The sequence below is a fragment of the Carassius auratus genome, chromosome 27 (assembly GCF_003368295.1).
Source record: "Carassius auratus strain Wakin chromosome 27, ASM336829v1, whole genome shotgun sequence".
In the NCBI taxonomy this organism is placed as follows: Eukaryota; Metazoa; Chordata; class Actinopteri; order Cypriniformes; family Cyprinidae; genus Carassius; species Carassius auratus.
The window spans coordinates 26,546,237-26,564,902 of record NC_039269.1 but is presented as its reverse complement, the minus strand read 5'-3'; the positions used below and the strand labels follow the sequence as shown (position 1 = coordinate 26,564,902).

The 18,666-nt window shown below is 34.7% G+C and overlaps 2 protein-coding genes and 1 long non-coding RNA gene across 3 annotated transcripts; 1 reads left to right on the top strand and 2 right to left on the bottom strand.

Annotated features, from left to right (window-relative positions):
• Window positions 1-240: 240 nt before the first annotated feature.
• bcl6ab (BCL6A transcription repressor b) lies at window positions 241-6,557 on the bottom strand. Its single transcript, XM_026206905.1, has 9 exons — window positions 6,408-6,557; window positions 4,945-5,112; window positions 4,633-4,854; window positions 2,979-3,665; window positions 2,799-2,890; window positions 1,769-1,927; window positions 1,556-1,686; window positions 1,337-1,474; window positions 241-885 (listed from the first exon to the last, which is right to left on the bottom strand). The coding sequence occupies exons 2-9, from the start codon at window positions 5,103-5,105 to the stop codon at window positions 760-762; spliced, it is 1,716 nt and encodes a 571-aa protein (XP_026062690.1). The 5' UTR covers window positions 5,106-5,112; window positions 6,408-6,557; the 3' UTR covers window positions 241-759.
• Window positions 6,558-12,978: 6,421 nt separating this feature from the next.
• Window positions 12,979-14,909, bottom strand: LOC113046443 (uncharacterized). The gene is made up of 3 exons (XR_003276083.1): window positions 14,475-14,909; window positions 13,287-13,326; window positions 12,979-13,116 (listed from the first exon to the last, which is right to left on the bottom strand). It is a non-coding gene; the product is annotated as an uncharacterized LOC113046443 (long non-coding RNA).
• Window positions 14,910-16,451: 1,542 nt separating this feature from the next.
• Window positions 16,452-18,151, top strand: insl5b (insulin-like 5b). Its single transcript, XM_026207300.1, has 2 exons — window positions 16,452-16,654; window positions 17,946-18,151. The coding sequence occupies exons 1-2, from the start codon at window positions 16,489-16,491 to the stop codon at window positions 18,080-18,082; spliced, it is 303 nt and encodes a 100-aa protein (XP_026063085.1). The 5' UTR covers window positions 16,452-16,488; the 3' UTR covers window positions 18,083-18,151.
• Window positions 18,152-18,666: the final 515 nt, after the last annotated feature.

The following is an 18,666-nucleotide window of genomic DNA, read 5'->3' as shown; positions in this document are numbered from 1 at the left end:
AGTGTGTAAAACTGTAGCTACACAAACCAACCTTAAATTTCTTGGTATGAAAAATTTCTGTTAAGTATACTCAGCAAATAAAAAAAAAGGTTTTTATCACTGAATGTCAGCACAACTGTGATCTGGCTGTATGTTATTATTAGCATTTAACTTTATAATATCAAAAATGTGTATGTAAATGTAAGATTATTAAATATGCAAAAAGAAATAATGATAATCAAACCAGAACTTTGCATTTGTTTGGTATGAAATATTTAATTGCAAGGACCTCAGGTCCTCTAGTACCAAAAAAACAGCTGTACAAATACATCTAAATCCAATATGACTGTCAGACAAAGCAGAGCTTCTTTAAATGTACCACACTGACAAAACATACACACTGCAATTTGCATAATTATTTTTGTACCTATATTCCTTGTCATATATTATATACATTGCATAGTTTTACTTAAAAGGGAGTGAAATAGCATTCTTAATAAAAAATAAATACTAGAGATCTCCCACTATCTTAGACTATGACTAAGAGCTTGACGTACGATGCCTGGAAGACAGTATATACATTAAAATCTTAAAGCATCATGATGAAATCATGCAGGCTGAACCTGAAAGTGCTGGTGCACTAATCCATATTTAACAAATAATATGCAGCGTCACCATATGAGTAAACACGGACATTGGCAAGACAGAGATCCATGTATCTTCTGATGGCTTTTCTGGCTAAAGGAACTGTTAAACGTCTCTGAAGAGCTTGATGTGTTTTCAAGAGGTCACGAGGGAGGAGCTTCTGCAGGACTGGACCTTGGTGTTGGTGACGGCTCCGTGCTTTTGTCGCAGATGCAGACGCAGTTGACTCTTGTGGCGGAAGTGCAGGTCACAGTTCTCACACTGAAATGAGAAACCAAGAAGAGTTCACAGCAAATGCTTTCTCAGTCCAAATATTCAATACTGATATGTGAAACAAAACCATTTATGAGGTTTTTTTTAGATGAATAAATAAGCTTTCCATTGAGGTATGGTTTATTAGGATCAGATTACATTTGGTTGAGATACAACTATTTGAAAATCTGGAATCTGAGGGTGCAAAAAAAAAGAAAAAAAAAAGAAAAATCTAGATACTGAGAAAATCACCTTAAAAGTTGTCTAGATTAAGTTCTTAGCAATGCATATTAATAATCAACAATTTTATTGCAGTAGGACATTTACAAAATGAAACATGATTTTTACCTAATATCCTAAAGATTTTTTGGCATAAAAGAAAAATGTATAATTTTGAACCCATGCAATGTATTGTTGGCCGTTTCTACAAATAAACCGGTTTCTTATGGCTGATGCTCACATGATAAGGTTTCTCTCCTGTGTGTATTCGTAAGTGACTCTTCAGCGTCTGAAGGTGGCGGAAGTGCGTGCCGCAGATGTCACACGGGTACGGTTTCTCTCCGGTGTGGATCAGTACGTGAGCCCTCAGATGAGCCACCTGAAACCACCCAAAGCAGAAGATGAAGAGCATGTGCTTTGCATTGTCACAGTACAGAAACACGCTGGGGTCTGACTGTACCTGGACGAAGCGTGAGCCACAGGTTTCACATTTGTATGGTTTTTCTCCCGAGTGGATCCGTGAGTGAGTCTTCAGATTGGCAGGTCTGTTGAACTGTGCTCCACACACGCTGCAGCGGTACGGTTTCTCTCCTGTTATAACAAACAAACCAGTATAAATATCTAAAAGTGCAACACACAGGATTGAGTGATTTCCAAAGCACTGCAGAATTACCTGTGTGGACGGACTTGTGGCTCGCTAGGCTTGCGTTATAGCAGAACATGGCCTGGCAGCGGTCACATCTGTACGGTTTCCCGTCCTGCAGCCACCGTGGCCTTTCTGCATCAGATTCGCTCCTGGACTCACAGTCGTTACAGTAGATTCTGTCCCGCTCTGAAACACAACACCACAGCTATTAGGATTCATTCACACACTGGAGATCAGATCTGATAGTTCAGAGTGTGATAATAATAATGATGTAATAACAAGAAGATTCTTAAACTCGGCTGTTTTTTTCACATCCACCTCACATACTGCCCTGTGACCAACAGGGGGCCCCAAAGAGAAACAAAACAACAACAGGAAAATACTGAATAAATATAAAACTCAGGTATGTTTAGTTCAAATATATAATTTAATACCTAAATATTGTTCAATATTTATATATATATATATATATATATATATACACACACACAATGTAATTCCTGAATGTTATTGAATTTGACTTAAACTATTTGTTACTATTTGATACTTAAATAGGTTATTACATATCGTCAATTATAGATATATAACCCACATACATAAAATATTATGCCTAAATATTTTTTTTTATAAAAATTAAAATAATAATAGTGAATAACTACTAAAATATTAAAATACTTAAGTGAACATGCACACATTTTATTTTTGTGTCAAACTCAGAAAAACACTGGGGTTTTAGTAAATAGTTGATACTACTACTACTACTATTACTACTAATTATCATTATTATTATTATGTAATAACTAAAGATTATTATTGACAAACAGATGCTATTATTATTTACTAATTACAATACTAAATACTAAAATATTGAAACCTCTAAGTGAACACAATTATTGTTTTATTATTATTAGGTATATATTTTTTTTAAATAATTATTAATATTTAATATAATTTAGGTATTACATTACATTATATATAATATCATACCTAAATACTAATAAATATAATTTTTTTGCTCTTTAGGTCCAAAATCCATCTGTGCAGAAAGTGTGTTCACCTGATGGTGTGGGTCGTGTGCTGCTCTCCTCTGTCGAAGTGTTGGGAAGTGAAGAGTCGTGCTCCTCTTTTTTGATGCACTCATCTGCAGAGCTTAAGACAAATAACACCGTGTTTAGGAACAAAGCGTCAAATACTAATACTTGCCACTCTGCCATCCTTAAAGTTTGGCTTCACTGACCTGCTATCCATAATGAGCTGCCCCCGAGCTTCACTGCTCTTGGTGGATTCTGCAGCCTGGTGGGATGGAGTCAGTGAGCTCTTGTCATCTGTGGAGTTCAGCACAATGAACTTGTACTTCTTCCAGTTGCGCACCTTCGGGTGACTGAAGGAGCCGGGAGGAGACGGCGCTCCTCGACTGCAGCTGCTGGACTCTGCGGGTGAGTTGGGATGGCAGTCGGATCTGAGAGGGCTCTTGGGACCGCTGCTGTGACACGGCTCAGTGTTCTCCACCTCTGCATTCAGAAGAGGAGTCTTCCTGTCTCCCTCGGCTGGAGCTGAACGGATGAGCACAGATGGACGGTTCCTCTCCTCTCTGGCCTCCGTGGCTCCTCCGTTAGTCTCGGTCCGAGCCGAGGCTCTGCTGTCTGGAGGGGAGCGCTGCTGGCGGGCTATTACGCCCGTCTTTGGGATCTGCCAGAGCGGGTTTGTGGTGTTGGAGGTGTCCATGGGGAGAGGTAGATGTCTGTAGAAGCGAGAAGGGCTTTCGGTGGAAGTGCTGACTGCATAGTGCAGGCTGGGAGGAGCGTAAGTGCTGAAGTTCATGGATTGGGTGTTCAGGGCATCGCTGAGGAGGAAGGGAGCTTCTGAAGATAAACAGCTGTGATTAACCAGCATCTCTGCTCGGCTCTGCTTTACACACAAGCCCCTTTAGAGAAAACCAGCAGATGATGAGTCAGAGATTAATGACAGTGTCTAAGATCAAGAAAGGAAATCTAAAGACCAGTTCTGTAATCCTTGTATTCTTAGTGGTTTCTTTTGTTTTGAAAAACCTTTATACTATTTTTAACCATTGTTTGATTTAATGACTAACTTTAACAAATGTCATGTGGTGTAATCATGAGAAAAAGTGATACAACACACCTTTTTTTTTTACACCTTTCATGTATACGTACACATTAAAATGTTCAAAAAGATTTAAAAAAATATATATATTATAATAAATAAAATATTATAATAAAATAAAAAAAATTATATATACAGCATAGAAATTATATCCACAGTATAAAACAATTATTATATTATAAATAATTGTATGTATATATATATATATATATATATATATATATATATATATATATATATATATATATATATATATATATATTAGAACATTATATTATTATATTATTACATTTACAGTATACAAAATTTCAAAAATCATGAATAATAATGTTTATTGTTTTGGGGGCTAGACTACATGACAAATTCAAATGTAAATTAACTTTGCCATGTCCAAAAAAGTCAAATTATATTATATTTTAAGAGAATTAAAGACTTAAAACATAGAAACGTAATATTAGCAGCCAGTTTTTTCCCCTAAGAAACAACAATAAACGATATATATATATATATATATTCTTCTTTATGATATCAGGTAAGTTGTATCACTCTAATTATTTTCTATATGCAGCCCCTCCCCCCAAATAAATAAATATTTAAATTTAAAAATGAAAAATAATCTCATCATACATGAAGTGAACTACTTTTTTTAAATGTATTTCTGAATTAATAATTCAAATAATAAGTTATAATTTAAGACAAAAAAATAAAAAAATAAAAATCAGTGTCAGGTGTCTGTGTTTGAATGTTTTTGTAGTTTTCTAAGCACTCACCTGGAGTCTATGAACCTCTGGCATGTGTGCATCACATGCTCCATCTGTAAGTATGTGGCTGTGTTGAGGGTGGCTATAATAAAGTTATCTTTAAGTGTGAGGCAAGACGTATACATGAACTCCAATAATATGGCGAAGCCATCGGGGTCCACATTTGGATCTAAACTTATGATGCCCAAGTTGCTTTTATAAGCATCTGCAAACATGGAGTAGAAGAGGCCACTGGGAAAAAAACAAGATGCAATACAAATGTCACTTGCTCTGCATGTCATGTATTTAACATTTTGCAAAATGCAAAAATCATAGCACTACCTGCATGCCATCAAAACTGTCTTATGGGCCCGAAACTGCTGCCCACCGACCACAATGGTGACATCGGTCAGGATGTTTCTGCTACGGAGGCGGTTGAAGTTGAACAGCACATCACCAGCATGGCGAGTGAACTTAATGCAGCCGTCTGCTGCACCTGACATTGTTCCCCTGCACAGAAAGCATCCAGAATCAAGTAAAACATTTGAATGAATGCATGCATATATTTCCACTTGGCTAGTAAACTTTTAAAAATAAACTACATCACACCAGATATATATTTTAATAAATATATGTATAGTTACATCTAATTTTACACAATAGGCTATATTAACCTAAAATCTTCATGTCAAAACTGAAGGTGTGCAAGTTTAGTCAAATGAACACTAGATGTCCACAAAGTTGCATTGTTGCAAACTGAAAATATGATCTACATTTACATTCAGGCCTAACAATATTATGTATTAAATATTCTTTGTCTCTTTAGTCAACATTTGCTTTGAGTCTGTTCATTTTATTGAAGAGTTTGAATAGTTCTTCATTTATAGTAAGATCTCTAATTGATGTTTTACACATATGCACACATACTGCACACTACATACATACTCAACTATTTAAAATCCTGCTATTTTCGATCAACCAGATCTCAATGACGACGTATTTAACCTTTTGATACTATTTCAGAAATTCTGCATCAGGGAACAGCAGAATATATGATTTAAGACACTTCCCCGTGAGTGACACTTGCTCATACGGTATATCAAACCTTGTAGCATATTGACTAAAAGTATTACGGCGACAAGTTTATGAATAAAAGCCACATGAGTAGACTCTATTACAGGTGTTTTGTGTCAAACAAGCGTTTCGATTTCCAGTGAAACATAAATAACCACGCGACATTAATATGCTTGCATGCTGAAGCACTCGAACATAAAGCATATTCGCGTGCTGGATTTATTAACCACTGATAATGTATTACATTTTCCATGAAATAGATACATTTGAGAGTTCACGCGCATATAATCGCATGCGCATGAGTGAATGACAAAGTCAGAGAATACCTATGAAAAATAATAAAACTTTTCGACATTTAAAATGTATATTATCTATTCACGTCTACTGTTTTAGCACCACGCAGGCTGTCTATTATAGGAAATAAACTTAGTTTCCCTCCCATATAAAGTTGCATAAACCTGTCTTTATTATACAATTCAGAGCTTCCTAAATCAGCTTAACCTCACTGAATCTAATACAGAGAGTGAAACTGACAAATGAGAGACGAATGAGATTAGTATTTCACGCAATCAGGCCAACAGAAGTCGAGTTGCGTAATTATAACACGACAGCTCTAAATACAAGAAAGTAGTCTGGCGTAAAACAAAATTAAAAACAACTATAGAAATAACTTGTTTCTTTAGAGCGTATCGTGTTTAGTCTAGACTTGTTGCTAGATAGAAGAAAATCACCTGGTGTATTTTTCTTGGAAGTGTCCACCGAAGACAGTTCTTGGAAGAACTCTTCTGAGAAGACGCACTTCGCAATTCTCGGAATTTTACCAGTGGACTGTACCACTGAGACTCAGGAGGGGACATCCAGACTTTCTGTCCTCGCGCTGCTGTAGTGCCAACTTATTGCTTATCAGAAACATGACGACAGTCATTCTGGAAGCTTTAAGACTAACATGTATGCTATATGTTATTGTGTTTAGCACCTTATCTAGTATCATTGTCGGAGTAATTACACTCCGCGCCACTGTAGGTAGTGGTTCGCTCCAGAGACGCGGTCATAATCTACGTCACTCCTCCTCCCACCCCACGGATCCGGCAGAAATGGTTTCTCCCGATGTGACCCCTCCATTATAACGTGTATATTATGTCATATTGAATTAACTCAGCTATTGTCGTCATAAGTTAGATTTAAGATAAATAACTTTGAAATCACACAGAAAAACCTATCCATTAGTGATAAGTTTACTTTTCGTATACGGTGTGTAATAATTATGACAGTGGCTGTTTGATAGCTATTCTTCAGTTCTAGGTTAACAATAACGATAATAATTACATTATTATCACATTGTTATTTAAATTTTTTTGGGAGTTGTCTATTTCATAAAAGGTCGAGACACTTCTTCCAAATCGGTAAGATTGAGTTTTTGCTCAGTTTATAATAGATCAAATATCGAACCACTTGTCACTGTGTGTTTAAATAAATAAATAAGAACGAAACATAAGCCTGTTAAAATATATTTTTTCTTACAAGAATAATATTCTTTGTATCCACATGTATTTTAATGAATTAGGGAATGTGTGGCAGCATTATAATAATACTTTAACATACTATAATATAATAATGAAGAATAATATCCCAGACAGCAAGCAGTTTCGGCCCAGGTTTGGCCCATATCTGGCCCGCATGGATTTCATGCGGGCCAGATGTGGGCCGGATCTGGGCCAACACTATGTTGCTGTCTGGGATGGCAAACAATGCTTTTTAATACTCTAAGAAGGCGATCATATATATATATATATATATATATATATATATATATATACCTTTTTTGATGAATTTAATCTTTTTAACATTGTCCTTTTCTAATTACATGCTCTCTAAAGTAACATCACAATATTTGGGAGGTCACAGATTGATTACAGCTTAGAATTAAGATGGCAACTGAGGCAAATAAGGTCTTTTACACACACACACACACACACCCACACATTTGTTTTTGTGAAAAGTTTGTTCATCCCAGGCGTAATTTTTTTTATACTGTACAAACTGTATATTCTATGGCCCTTCACCAACCCTACCCCTAACCCTAACCCTCACTGGAAACTTTGTGCATTTTTACTTTCTCAAAAAAACTAATTCTGTATGGTTTATAAGCATTTTGAAAAATGGAGACATGGGTTATGTCCTCATAAGTCACCCTCTCTCTTGTAATACCTGTGTCATACCCATGTCATTATACAGAGTTGTGTCCTGATATGTCCCACACACACACACACACACACACACACACACTTAAACTCATGACTGCTTCAGCAGTGTACTGTAACTTAACACTCAACAAAGCAGCTATTCAGGACCATAATGCAGTGCACAAAGTTCTCAACACTATTTATATATCAGTTCCAAAGAGATATTGAAAACATGCACATTCGGTTGTGCAGAGAAATCTCATTTAACACACTGTGCTTCAGGTACTCCGAGAACAAAGCATAATATTTTGAAAACTAATATACGATCGTGAATTCCCTCAAGAAATAGGGCCAGAGGTCAAAAAAAAAATTGTACTAAAATGACTTTAATAAGATCACAATAGTGTGACCCCCCCCCCCCCCACATATATATATAATCACATATCAAAGCATGCTAGTAATGACGGGCATAATGAAGAGATGAACGACTGGCCTAGAAATGTATGCAATGCCGAGACAATCATTACAGTGTAGCGCTTTGATATTACAAATCTTCCTGACAGCTAAGTGAAGTTCTGTATTGCTTCTGTATGGGAAATCGTTTTTGAAGTTCTTTCATTGTGAAAGGTTGGCAACATGTCATATATCTTAAACCTCACTGTGAAACTGCCCCCACCTCTCACACATCCAAATACACACTTCCTCTTTCTTCAGAAGAGGAACGTGCCCTATCGGAAATAAACGCTGCTGTCACAGACCTTTCATACTCATACGGACGATGACTTATTCTTCAGAAATTTGTTTTGCGTTATTTATATATTGTTTTCAGTGCTTTTGGTTTTGTGGAAAGTGGATGTCATTCTTTTCTTCAGAAACATAATTGATTTATTACATATTTATTGGCAGGCCCAGCTCACCCCACCCGGGGTACTATACTTTTTGTTTGTTGGTCATTTTATGACTCACCTAAAAAAAAATTTTTTTTTTGCCAATCTCAGAATTAGAGTCAGAATTCTCCAACCATTTCTTCAAATAGACCATTCTGATTTATAACTCTAGTTTGAATGCTAAATTATTCATATCAACATAGATTAAATACATTTCACAAAAACACACATCAATACACTTGTCAATGGCAACAATGCTGTGTCATTTTTACTCATCACTATCACATATCAAAGACACAGTTCAGAAAATTGTCAGGCTGTTCCAAGAAAAGCATTCATATATAGGCCATAGATGACTCAGTGACTGTCGTCTAGTGTGGTTATCTCAGTCCTCCAGGTTCTGTAGTGATCTGCAAGGTTGCACCTACAGTACAGTGGTGTAAAACCTGATTGCACACTTCAGGGTGAACCCCTCGTTCCTTGACAAACACACTAAGACGCTGTCTCTCTTAAGCTTTGGATAAAACACAATTTGAGTTGAAATGTGTGTGAAAGTGTTGTTTGTTGTCAAGTGTGTCAATATACATTTAAAAATATGAGCTGCATGGCTTGTAATGACATATTATTTTTATTAGCTTAGCATATATACTAATGCACTCCTAGACATTAGTTATAAAAAAAGAAAGAAAAAAAAATGTTGCTTCCTGTTGATAGAAGAAAGTAAGTCATACAGGGTTAGAACAACATGAGGGTGAGTAAATAATGACAGGACTTTCATTTTAGGATGGACTATGCCTTTAATAGAAACTTTCACCCAGTGATATAACTGGTAGCTCCAACTTTTCACTGTTCTAGAAAATACTGCATGTCATTTATTTTAGCATGGGATCATTCCCGCACACAAAACATTCATTAAAGTTACCACAAAATTAAAGTCATGAGAGTTATAAAGGTCATTTTATAACAGTACTTTGAGGTTATGTATATGCTAAATATTTACAACTTCATTTAAAGGTATACATTCATTTTGTCAAATGGATCAAAAAATAATACACAATCAAACACTTTCCATAATGATAGTTTATTCAATTAAATGCCATTTTGCAACTAACAAGCAAGTAGCAAATCCATAGCTAAAGCCTATTGGCCCTTCAATATGGTCCTGTTTCAACACATCAACACGCAGGACACGTGCTTTCACAGGGGTTTGAAGCTGTAATCGCCAGGCAGAGCTGGATCCAGTTCACACACATGCACTGCATTTTGCACCTGCGTGTACTTTCGAAACACATGTGTCGGTTTTCTCTGGTCAGGATCGATTCAGCACACATGACCTCGTACTGGAAACATAAGGCCCGCTTTGCTGTGGAAAACTACTTAACCAAACAGATCCAGAAGTTCATTGCTCATCCATTGAGTATGTAGCCTCAGTTCAACAGTACAGAATCTAAGGTCAAGCACTGCACCAAACTATGGTTTACTTTTGAATGAATCTGTATTGAATGGCACTGCTATTGCTTGATACTTGAACAGTACTGATCGATGAAGTGACAGAGGTCATAATGCAGACATTTACAAAAAGGGATAATTCTTTAAAAAAAAAAGAAAATAATGTCATCATGTCGATCCAAACCCTTAACATTTTTGTCATCTTTAACCCACAAATAAATGTATTTTTAGGAGGATCAGGAGAAACCCCCTTCACAATCGTAGAGTGCTTTGAGTGCTTAGAAAAATGCAGAAAAGCGCTATCTTAATGTAATGAATTAATTATTACTGTCACATTTGGAGAATGTCCTTTCTGTGCCTTGAACGTGGCAGATCCCTTGCTGTCTCTGTAGGGTCAGAGAGCTCTCGGATTTCATCAAAAATAGTTGTGTTCTGAAGATAAATGAAGGTCTTACGGGTTTGGAGTGACATGAGGGTGAGAAATTTATGTCAGTCTTTGACATTTAAGGAATAGTTCACCCAAATATTAGTCTACTGAAGAGACACAATAACTTTCTATAATTTAATGAATTAATTAAAGTAGAATTGGTACACTCTTAAAAATAAAGTTTCTTTATTGGCATCAATGGATATGTGATGAACATTTAACATTCATTCCAGAAAAGGTTATGGAAAAAGGTTTTTCAGTTGTTCATATAAAAATAAAAAATATTAATACTATAAACTTTATACTATTATAGTATTAATATTTTTTATTTTTATATGAACAACTGAAAAACCTTTTTCCATAACCTTTTCTGGAATGAATGTTAAATGTTCATCACATATTTAATGTTCTCTGGGGAACAAAAGGATTCTTTATTACAATCTATGTTTCCTTTAACCTCTATGGAACCTCTATGGTAAAAAATGGTTATTTAGATTTTTTTAAATGTTCTTCACACTAAGAAAAAACAGAAGTTTTGTTAATATTCACTGGAAGGTTCTTTTGTGAACCATGAATGGCATCACTGTGGAAGAAAAAAACTACTTTTGAAACATTTATTTTTAAGAGTGTTTAAACATCGATCAATGCACATACAAAGCCCAACAAATATGGTCAACAGAAGCCAAGCTACACGTGCCTGACTCGTGAAGATTAATGAGGTTTGTTTTCATGGGATTGTGTCTTTTCAGAAGACTTGGAAGCAGTGTTGGGGGTAACGCATTACAAGTAATGCAAGTTATCTAATCTTTTTTAGTAAAGTTTTACAAGAAAATATCTGAGTAACTTTTCAAAGAAATAACACCAGTTAGTTGTTTTCCCATTTATTGACTTAGAAGTCTCTGAATAACAAAAAATGTATCTAATCCCATTTTATTAACTAATGTCTTTGCTGCTGATCTTTGATGATCCAGTTCAACCACATTAATAAGCAAAAATGACTTGATAAACTAACAATTGTGCTTCATTGTTTTTATTTTAATGCTGAAGCGTGTTGAACCTTCTTCTCCTGTGTTCTACTGTACAGATATGAATTTACTTTTCCTTCAGCCTGAGGTTTATTCATCACACTTTTTGGCATTAAAGGGCTTCTACATTTGCTATAAATAGAACTTCTTATAATAAAAACAATCAAGCACTGCTCATATTTAAAAAGTAATGCAAAAGTAATGTAAGTCAATTTTTTAATGCATTACTTTTAAAAGTAACTTTCCCCAACACTGCTTGGAAGAAACTGCACAGTTCATATGGATTACTTTTACAAAGTTTTATGAACTGTTTGAAGAATCAAAATTTCGGTATAATTGATTTTCGGTGGAGAGTCATAAATCTTTTTTCACTCTGTTTTAGAAGATAATCAAAAGTGTAACAGTGACACAAAACAATGCTTTTCTGAGGAACTGTCCCTTTTACGAGTTTTCAGAAAAAACAAAAGTGTCAGGTTTTAGACCGGAAGGTGATTAAAAAATAGTTTTTATTCAGAAAGTACCGTGTTTCCCCTAATTATTAGTGCTTTTTTCTTCCAAAACACCACTATTGCTCATTCTTATAGGGTTTTTCCCAAAATCCCTAAGAATTCAACTTTGGCATATAAATCGCCCTGCCCCGTTTTTTGCTACAGATATGGATCATACACCAAATCATACGTCAAAATAGATTAAACTGATTTCTAGCTTTATCCCTCACCCCTTTCTATGATTCTCTTGTTTCAGCTCCTGATCTGATTACTTAACTTTCTCCTCCATCAAGCACTGCCCTATCCAGTTACCTCACCTCACGCTGGTGTGACGTTTTTCCTCCTAAACATTTTAATGATGCAGATCCAATGCAGCTTAACAAAGATTTACAACAGCCTGTAACAATCAGCCAAATCGGTTAAAGTTGCCTATTTGTTCAAATGGGGTCAGATCGTACTGTGTGAAGATGTGGGTGTCAAAAGAATGAGACAAACAACAAAAATACATTATATAAGAATGGGATATTTACAATATTTCCAAATCTCTAAATCTTTTTTATTAGTTTGAAATAGTAACTTTATGGTTGGTTTAATTTTTTTAAATGTTTTTCAAAGAAGTCTGCATTTGTGCAATAGGAATGTGGAATTATTTGGAATAGACATCTTGTGAAACAATATACATGTTGATAATGTGACTTGATTAGAGTAATACAACCTTTCTGAATAAAAATATTAATTTCTTAAAAAAAAAAACTTTAATAAAAGTTAAAATTTTAAAGGAAATGCAGACAGATAAGACATTTCATAACAAAAACTAACATTGACAACAACAACAGCATTAATGAAGTCAGAAACCATCAAAACAATGATCCTATAAGAGTCACGGGCATTATTGATTCATGATGCAAGGCATGATGGGAGCCCATAAACAAATCTGCAGCATTGTTCAATATTAAACTATTTGTTCAGACAGCTCTTTCCCTGTATAAGTGCATTATAAACACATGAAACACTCCATTATCACTTAATTTAGTTGAGAATAGGTAACAATTTACATTCGGTAAAATGAACTAACAAATTAAAAAGCATTTATTAATTTTAGTTAAATAGTTCATCCAAAAAATACAAATAAAAAAAGGAAATTTACTCACCCTCAGGCCATCCAAAATGTAGGTCAGTTTGTTTCTCCATCTGAACAGATTTGGAAAAATGTAGTATTGCATCATTAACTTGCTCTGCAGTGAATGGGTGCCGTCAGAATGAGAGTCCAAATAGCAGATAAAAACATCACAATAATCCACACCACTCCAGTCCATCAGTTTACATCTTTGAACTTTATACTATTGCTTCTGGCAAGAGTCCATGATCCATAATAATGCTTTCTCCGATGACAATGACGGTGCTTGATCTGTGCTTATTTCTCTCCTGATTCTGACGAGATTCTTTACTGGAGAAAGCCATTTTATGGACAGAGAACTTATTTGAAGTCAAAAGTGCCTGAGGGTAAATTTTCACCAAAAATTCATTTTCGAGTGAACTATTCTTTTAATGCAAATTTTATCATTTGCTAATACATTAATAAAATGAAAAGTTGTATCTGTTAACATTATTTAATGGTCCTAACATCAATTAACAACAAACAGCTGTATTTTTATAAATTGACACTAACAAAGATTTATCAAATCATGAATTGTTAGATCATTTTAACTAATGCTGTACCTAACATTATGGGACCTTACTGTAAAGTGTTTCCTGATAATTTCATTACTAAGTCACTAACAAATATTATATAATGACATGCATGTACAGTATAAACATACATAAAAAAATAACTGAATCACCGTTGCATATTTCTAACAATGAAGTATGATATAAGCATAATATTAAGTGCTTTTAAAAACGTTTTTATAAAGTGATATCAATGCAAGACATCTAAACCCCTTCAGCAGTGATCATATAGTCTCAGAAGTGATATGCTCAGCACTTGTTGCTTCTGCAAGTGCTCACTTCAGCTATCTTTAGCTCGGACCCTTCCATACTTAGAGTAAACAACTTATCATTGGCCAGTGTTCGTTCGGTCATAAACCTGTTACATCATATATCACTACTTCCGCTTTCAGAGACACACCAGTATAAGCTCAAACTGATCATCTTTTTGAGGTTATTCAAAGTTCACAGTGTACTTAATATTATATGAAGTCCAATACTGATCAGGAGATGATTAACGTAAATGCAGTGTTCTTGTATACAGGCATCTGTTAGCGTATAATGTTTTGTACAAAGCAATTAAGGCGACATAGCAACTGTAAAAGAAGAACATGCAAAACTGGATCCCTCACCTCAGGCATCAACAATCTACAATAGTATGTAGAAATGGGTGAGGCATGTCACAGCAGTTTGAAAACGGGTATTTTCAGAAGGTGAACGTTACAGTAAACCCCACCTTATAAGTGAAGGTATCTGCCTAGACTGTCAGCTGACTGAGGAGTGTGTGGCTTTATAGGAATGCAGTACAGAGTGACAGAGCTCTTCAAAAACAAGAGCTGGACCTACAGCCGGAACCAGTTTTCATTGCGCCCCCTGGTGGACAAACAAACACATCTGAAATTACTCAACTCTTGACATGTCTCTACCCCTTTAAGTGGATAATTAAATAAACATTCTTGAGCAGTTAAGCATCTAATAATGATAACCTCATTTCTGTTTGAAAGGACACCATACTTACTTTTTTTAACTGAAGCACTAGGCCACACAACGCTTTTCATTGAACTTTGAGGTGGAATTTCAACTATTGGATCACGTGAGCCTCTCGGTGTTTCCAACCTCATTCCAACATCGACCTCATTTAAACGACAGTTTTGTTCAGTTTTTCTTCAGTTTGAAGTATCATTACACTGCCAAGGTTTAAAGGCATTATGGATTAAGGGTTCAAGAAGGGAACTCATTTAGTTTGGACATCTGTATAGCTAAAAGAAGAAGAAGAAGAAAAAATATACTTTGAAGAATGCTGGTAACCAAACAGTTGGTGGTATTGACTACCACAGTATGGAAAACAAATAAAACTATAATAAAGAATAAACTTGTGCATTTGTATCTTATTTTATGGAACCCATTTTTACACATTTTTGGATTTTAACTTACAAAATTAACTAATTTTTTGCCTTTCTGTCAATTTATGCACCTCTGTTGGGTTTTATTTTATGCACTATGCAGATTTTTCAACTTAAGTAAGAATAAAATAAATAAATATATTACATTTAGGCCCTCACAAGACCCAAATCACTTCGGTTACTAGAAACTCAAGACTTTAATTTAGTGATGTCAATAACATAGTGTTTATTCCTAACTCAAACAGACAAACAGAATATAACTGTTCTCTCAGGTTGCCATAAACTAGCTTTTTAAGGTTTTAAGCACGGCTAATCGAAGTGCTGGTGCTGAATGCCAGAGTGATCATAGTGGAACATATTTTACAACTTCTTGTCAATAAACATTGTAGATAAGGCTTTATAGCATCTCTTTTGTTTCTATGCCCGGCCTGGGTCAACAATGACAACAAATACGAGCTTTAGAAACATCAAGGGGTAAAATCGCACTTGTTCAGTTAAAATAGCTTTACAAAGAGCCCAAACTGTCCTTATTCCAGTGGCCGACTTCAAAATGAGTTCAACTCTCACATCCGCTCGTTCAAAAGCAAGCCACACCGTCACTCAGTTGCTGCTGCTGCTTTACGAACAACCGCATCAAATTAATTGACATGCTACATAAAACCAATGACGCGTACTGAAAGGATTAGGCTGTATCTTCTGATCTGATGACTCATAGAAGTTTCCTTTAGGAATGACTGCAATTAAATCTAAAACGTGAACGCCTGCGCCAAATACTGCAGGATGGCAGGGTTATCCCGTAAACTGTGATGTTGGGCGGAAACACTTGGCAACAGAGTGTTTGCCAGCCATATATAAATCGGCTCATTATGGTGCTCAGCCTTTTAGGTCAAAGTAAGTGCTGTCATTATCCTGGTGTCACTACATAACGCTGGTGTGACATGCTTAAATTTGTGATATTCAGGTTTATGGGCATGTATCTCTAAAACATAATTAAAGAGCACTTTGCTGTAGCAAATAAAACAAAGACCTTATGCCACTTTGTTAAATTAGCTGTATTTTGATACACCATTTGGATCACCATTTGATACCCAAATGGAAGTCTCTGCTTTGTGGGTCATTTTGCCTCATTTAAAAGGTCACGGAAAAGAAGCGCGTGGTATATAAATGAAGACGTTTCGAGGTCAGAAAACAAAAGACTTCTATAAGCTCGGCAGAAGGCTCTGCTTTGACTCTGTTTCCAGCCATGAAGGTGGTGCTGCTGACGGTGCTGTTGGTGTTGGCCACGTGGGCAGATACGGCCCAGGCCCAGAATGCTCTAAGACTCTGTGGCCGTGAGTTTTTTCGGGCGGTCGTCTACACCTGTGGGGGTTCCAGATGGAGGCGGGGCCAAACTGAGGACCCCCTAAATGGTCAGTATATATTTTGACTTTGCTTGATCAGTCCCAATGTAAGTAAGAGCAGAAAACAAACTCTTATTATTAGATTTTTCGTAGTTATTACTGTAACAACACCAAGTACAACATTTTTTGACAGTGTCTCAAATTTGTTATATGTTATTAAGTTTTCGTTGCCTGCCTTTTACAGATATCTAATCAAATATAATATAATATAATATAATATAATATAATATAATATAATATAATATAATAGATAGATATTATAATAGAACATAATATAAAAAATTTAATTGAAATAATATAATATAATATAATATAGACATAGATGGATAAAATAATAAAAAATAATATTAAAAATGTAGGTGATATAATATAATATAATATAATATAATATAATATAATATAATATAATATAATATAATATAATATAATATAATAGTTTAAGTATATATTGTAATACAACAATGCAAAAATTAAGAAATGGAAATGTAATAAATATTGCGTTTAAGAAAATATTATAAAATTATAAATATAATATTATTATCAAATATAAATATAAAGAGTAAAAATATGGTATGGTGGTAGAGCATTGCGTTAGCAGTACATAAGGTCATGAGTTTGATTACCAGGGACCACACATACTAGCGTAAAAATAAATAAATAAATAAATAAAGGGAACACTTAAGCAACACAATGTAACTCCAAAGTATTTAATAACAATATTTCATTCATTCAGATCTAGGATGTGTTGCTTAAGGGTTCCATTTATTTATTTTAGCAGTGTATATATACATTATGTAAACACAAATTTATTTCATTTTGGATGCAATTAATTTGTGATTAATTGTTTGACAGCATTATTATGAATACATTAAAAATAATTGAGAACTAGCATTAATAAAACTCAATTAAGAACTGATTACAAATCTTTTGGAATCGAATTACATTTAATTTACATTACAGTTACTTTGCATGCTCTGAACACATAACTACATTTTGTTTTAGCTTTGTATATCAACTCACAAGATCCACTGAAATTATGCAATAATGCAATCAAAATAAAACTTAAAATTAAATATTGGCTGAATTTGGAAAAGAATACTAAATTAATTCTACTCTTGCTATTTCTGTCCTACAAAGCCATTGCAGAAATAGTAGGGGTAGCAGAAATTTGCTGATACAATGTAAGCTCTTGGGCGCCACCTGCTGTAGAGACTCTATTGACACCCCAACTTACCCCTAGTAAAGTATGACGTGTGGAGGAAACAGAGATCATGTACAGTACATGTCTTTGATTTTGCAGGTTATGAAATCGAGACTGATGTGGAGTCACTGACCTCTGCAGGAATGGATCGAGTAAGAAGAGAGGCCTATGAAGCACTGCCCTCCACGTGCTGTAAAGTGGGATGCAGAAAAAGTGATCTTGTTAGCATGTGCTGAGAAACACTCCCAACATCATCATGTTTGTGCAAAATGCATTCAGAGGACTTGAATTACTTAGAAACTCTTACTTAGAAATGGTTTTAAAATGAACATTTGAAAAATTGTTTTCCAATAAATTATTCAAATGCAAAAATAAATTAATTAATAAATTAAAATGAGGCAACATTTAAAGAGGACTAATACTCAATAGAAAGGAATGTTGTCTGTTTTAGAGGCACTATTAAGGGAACAGTTCCTTAATAGAGAACACCTTAAAAAAAAACAAAAAAACTTTTGTTGGTCCGAACCCTAGGTCTACCTTTTGCTGTCTGAAATATACATTGGGAATTGTTTGAGGATATGCATATAATACTATATGTATACTTGGCTTATATGTGCCCCAAAACATAGTTTTAACAATGTTTATGAAGTTAAATGGTTACAAACCTGAACTAATGTTTTTAAAAATGTTGATAAAAAAGTTTAAATCTAGAAGCAGGTACAAATTTGTCTACCCAATATTGTATTTTTATGTAATATATCCAATATCAGGAGATAGCCTACCAAGTGTAAAATTAAGAATAAAAGCATTTTGATCAAAA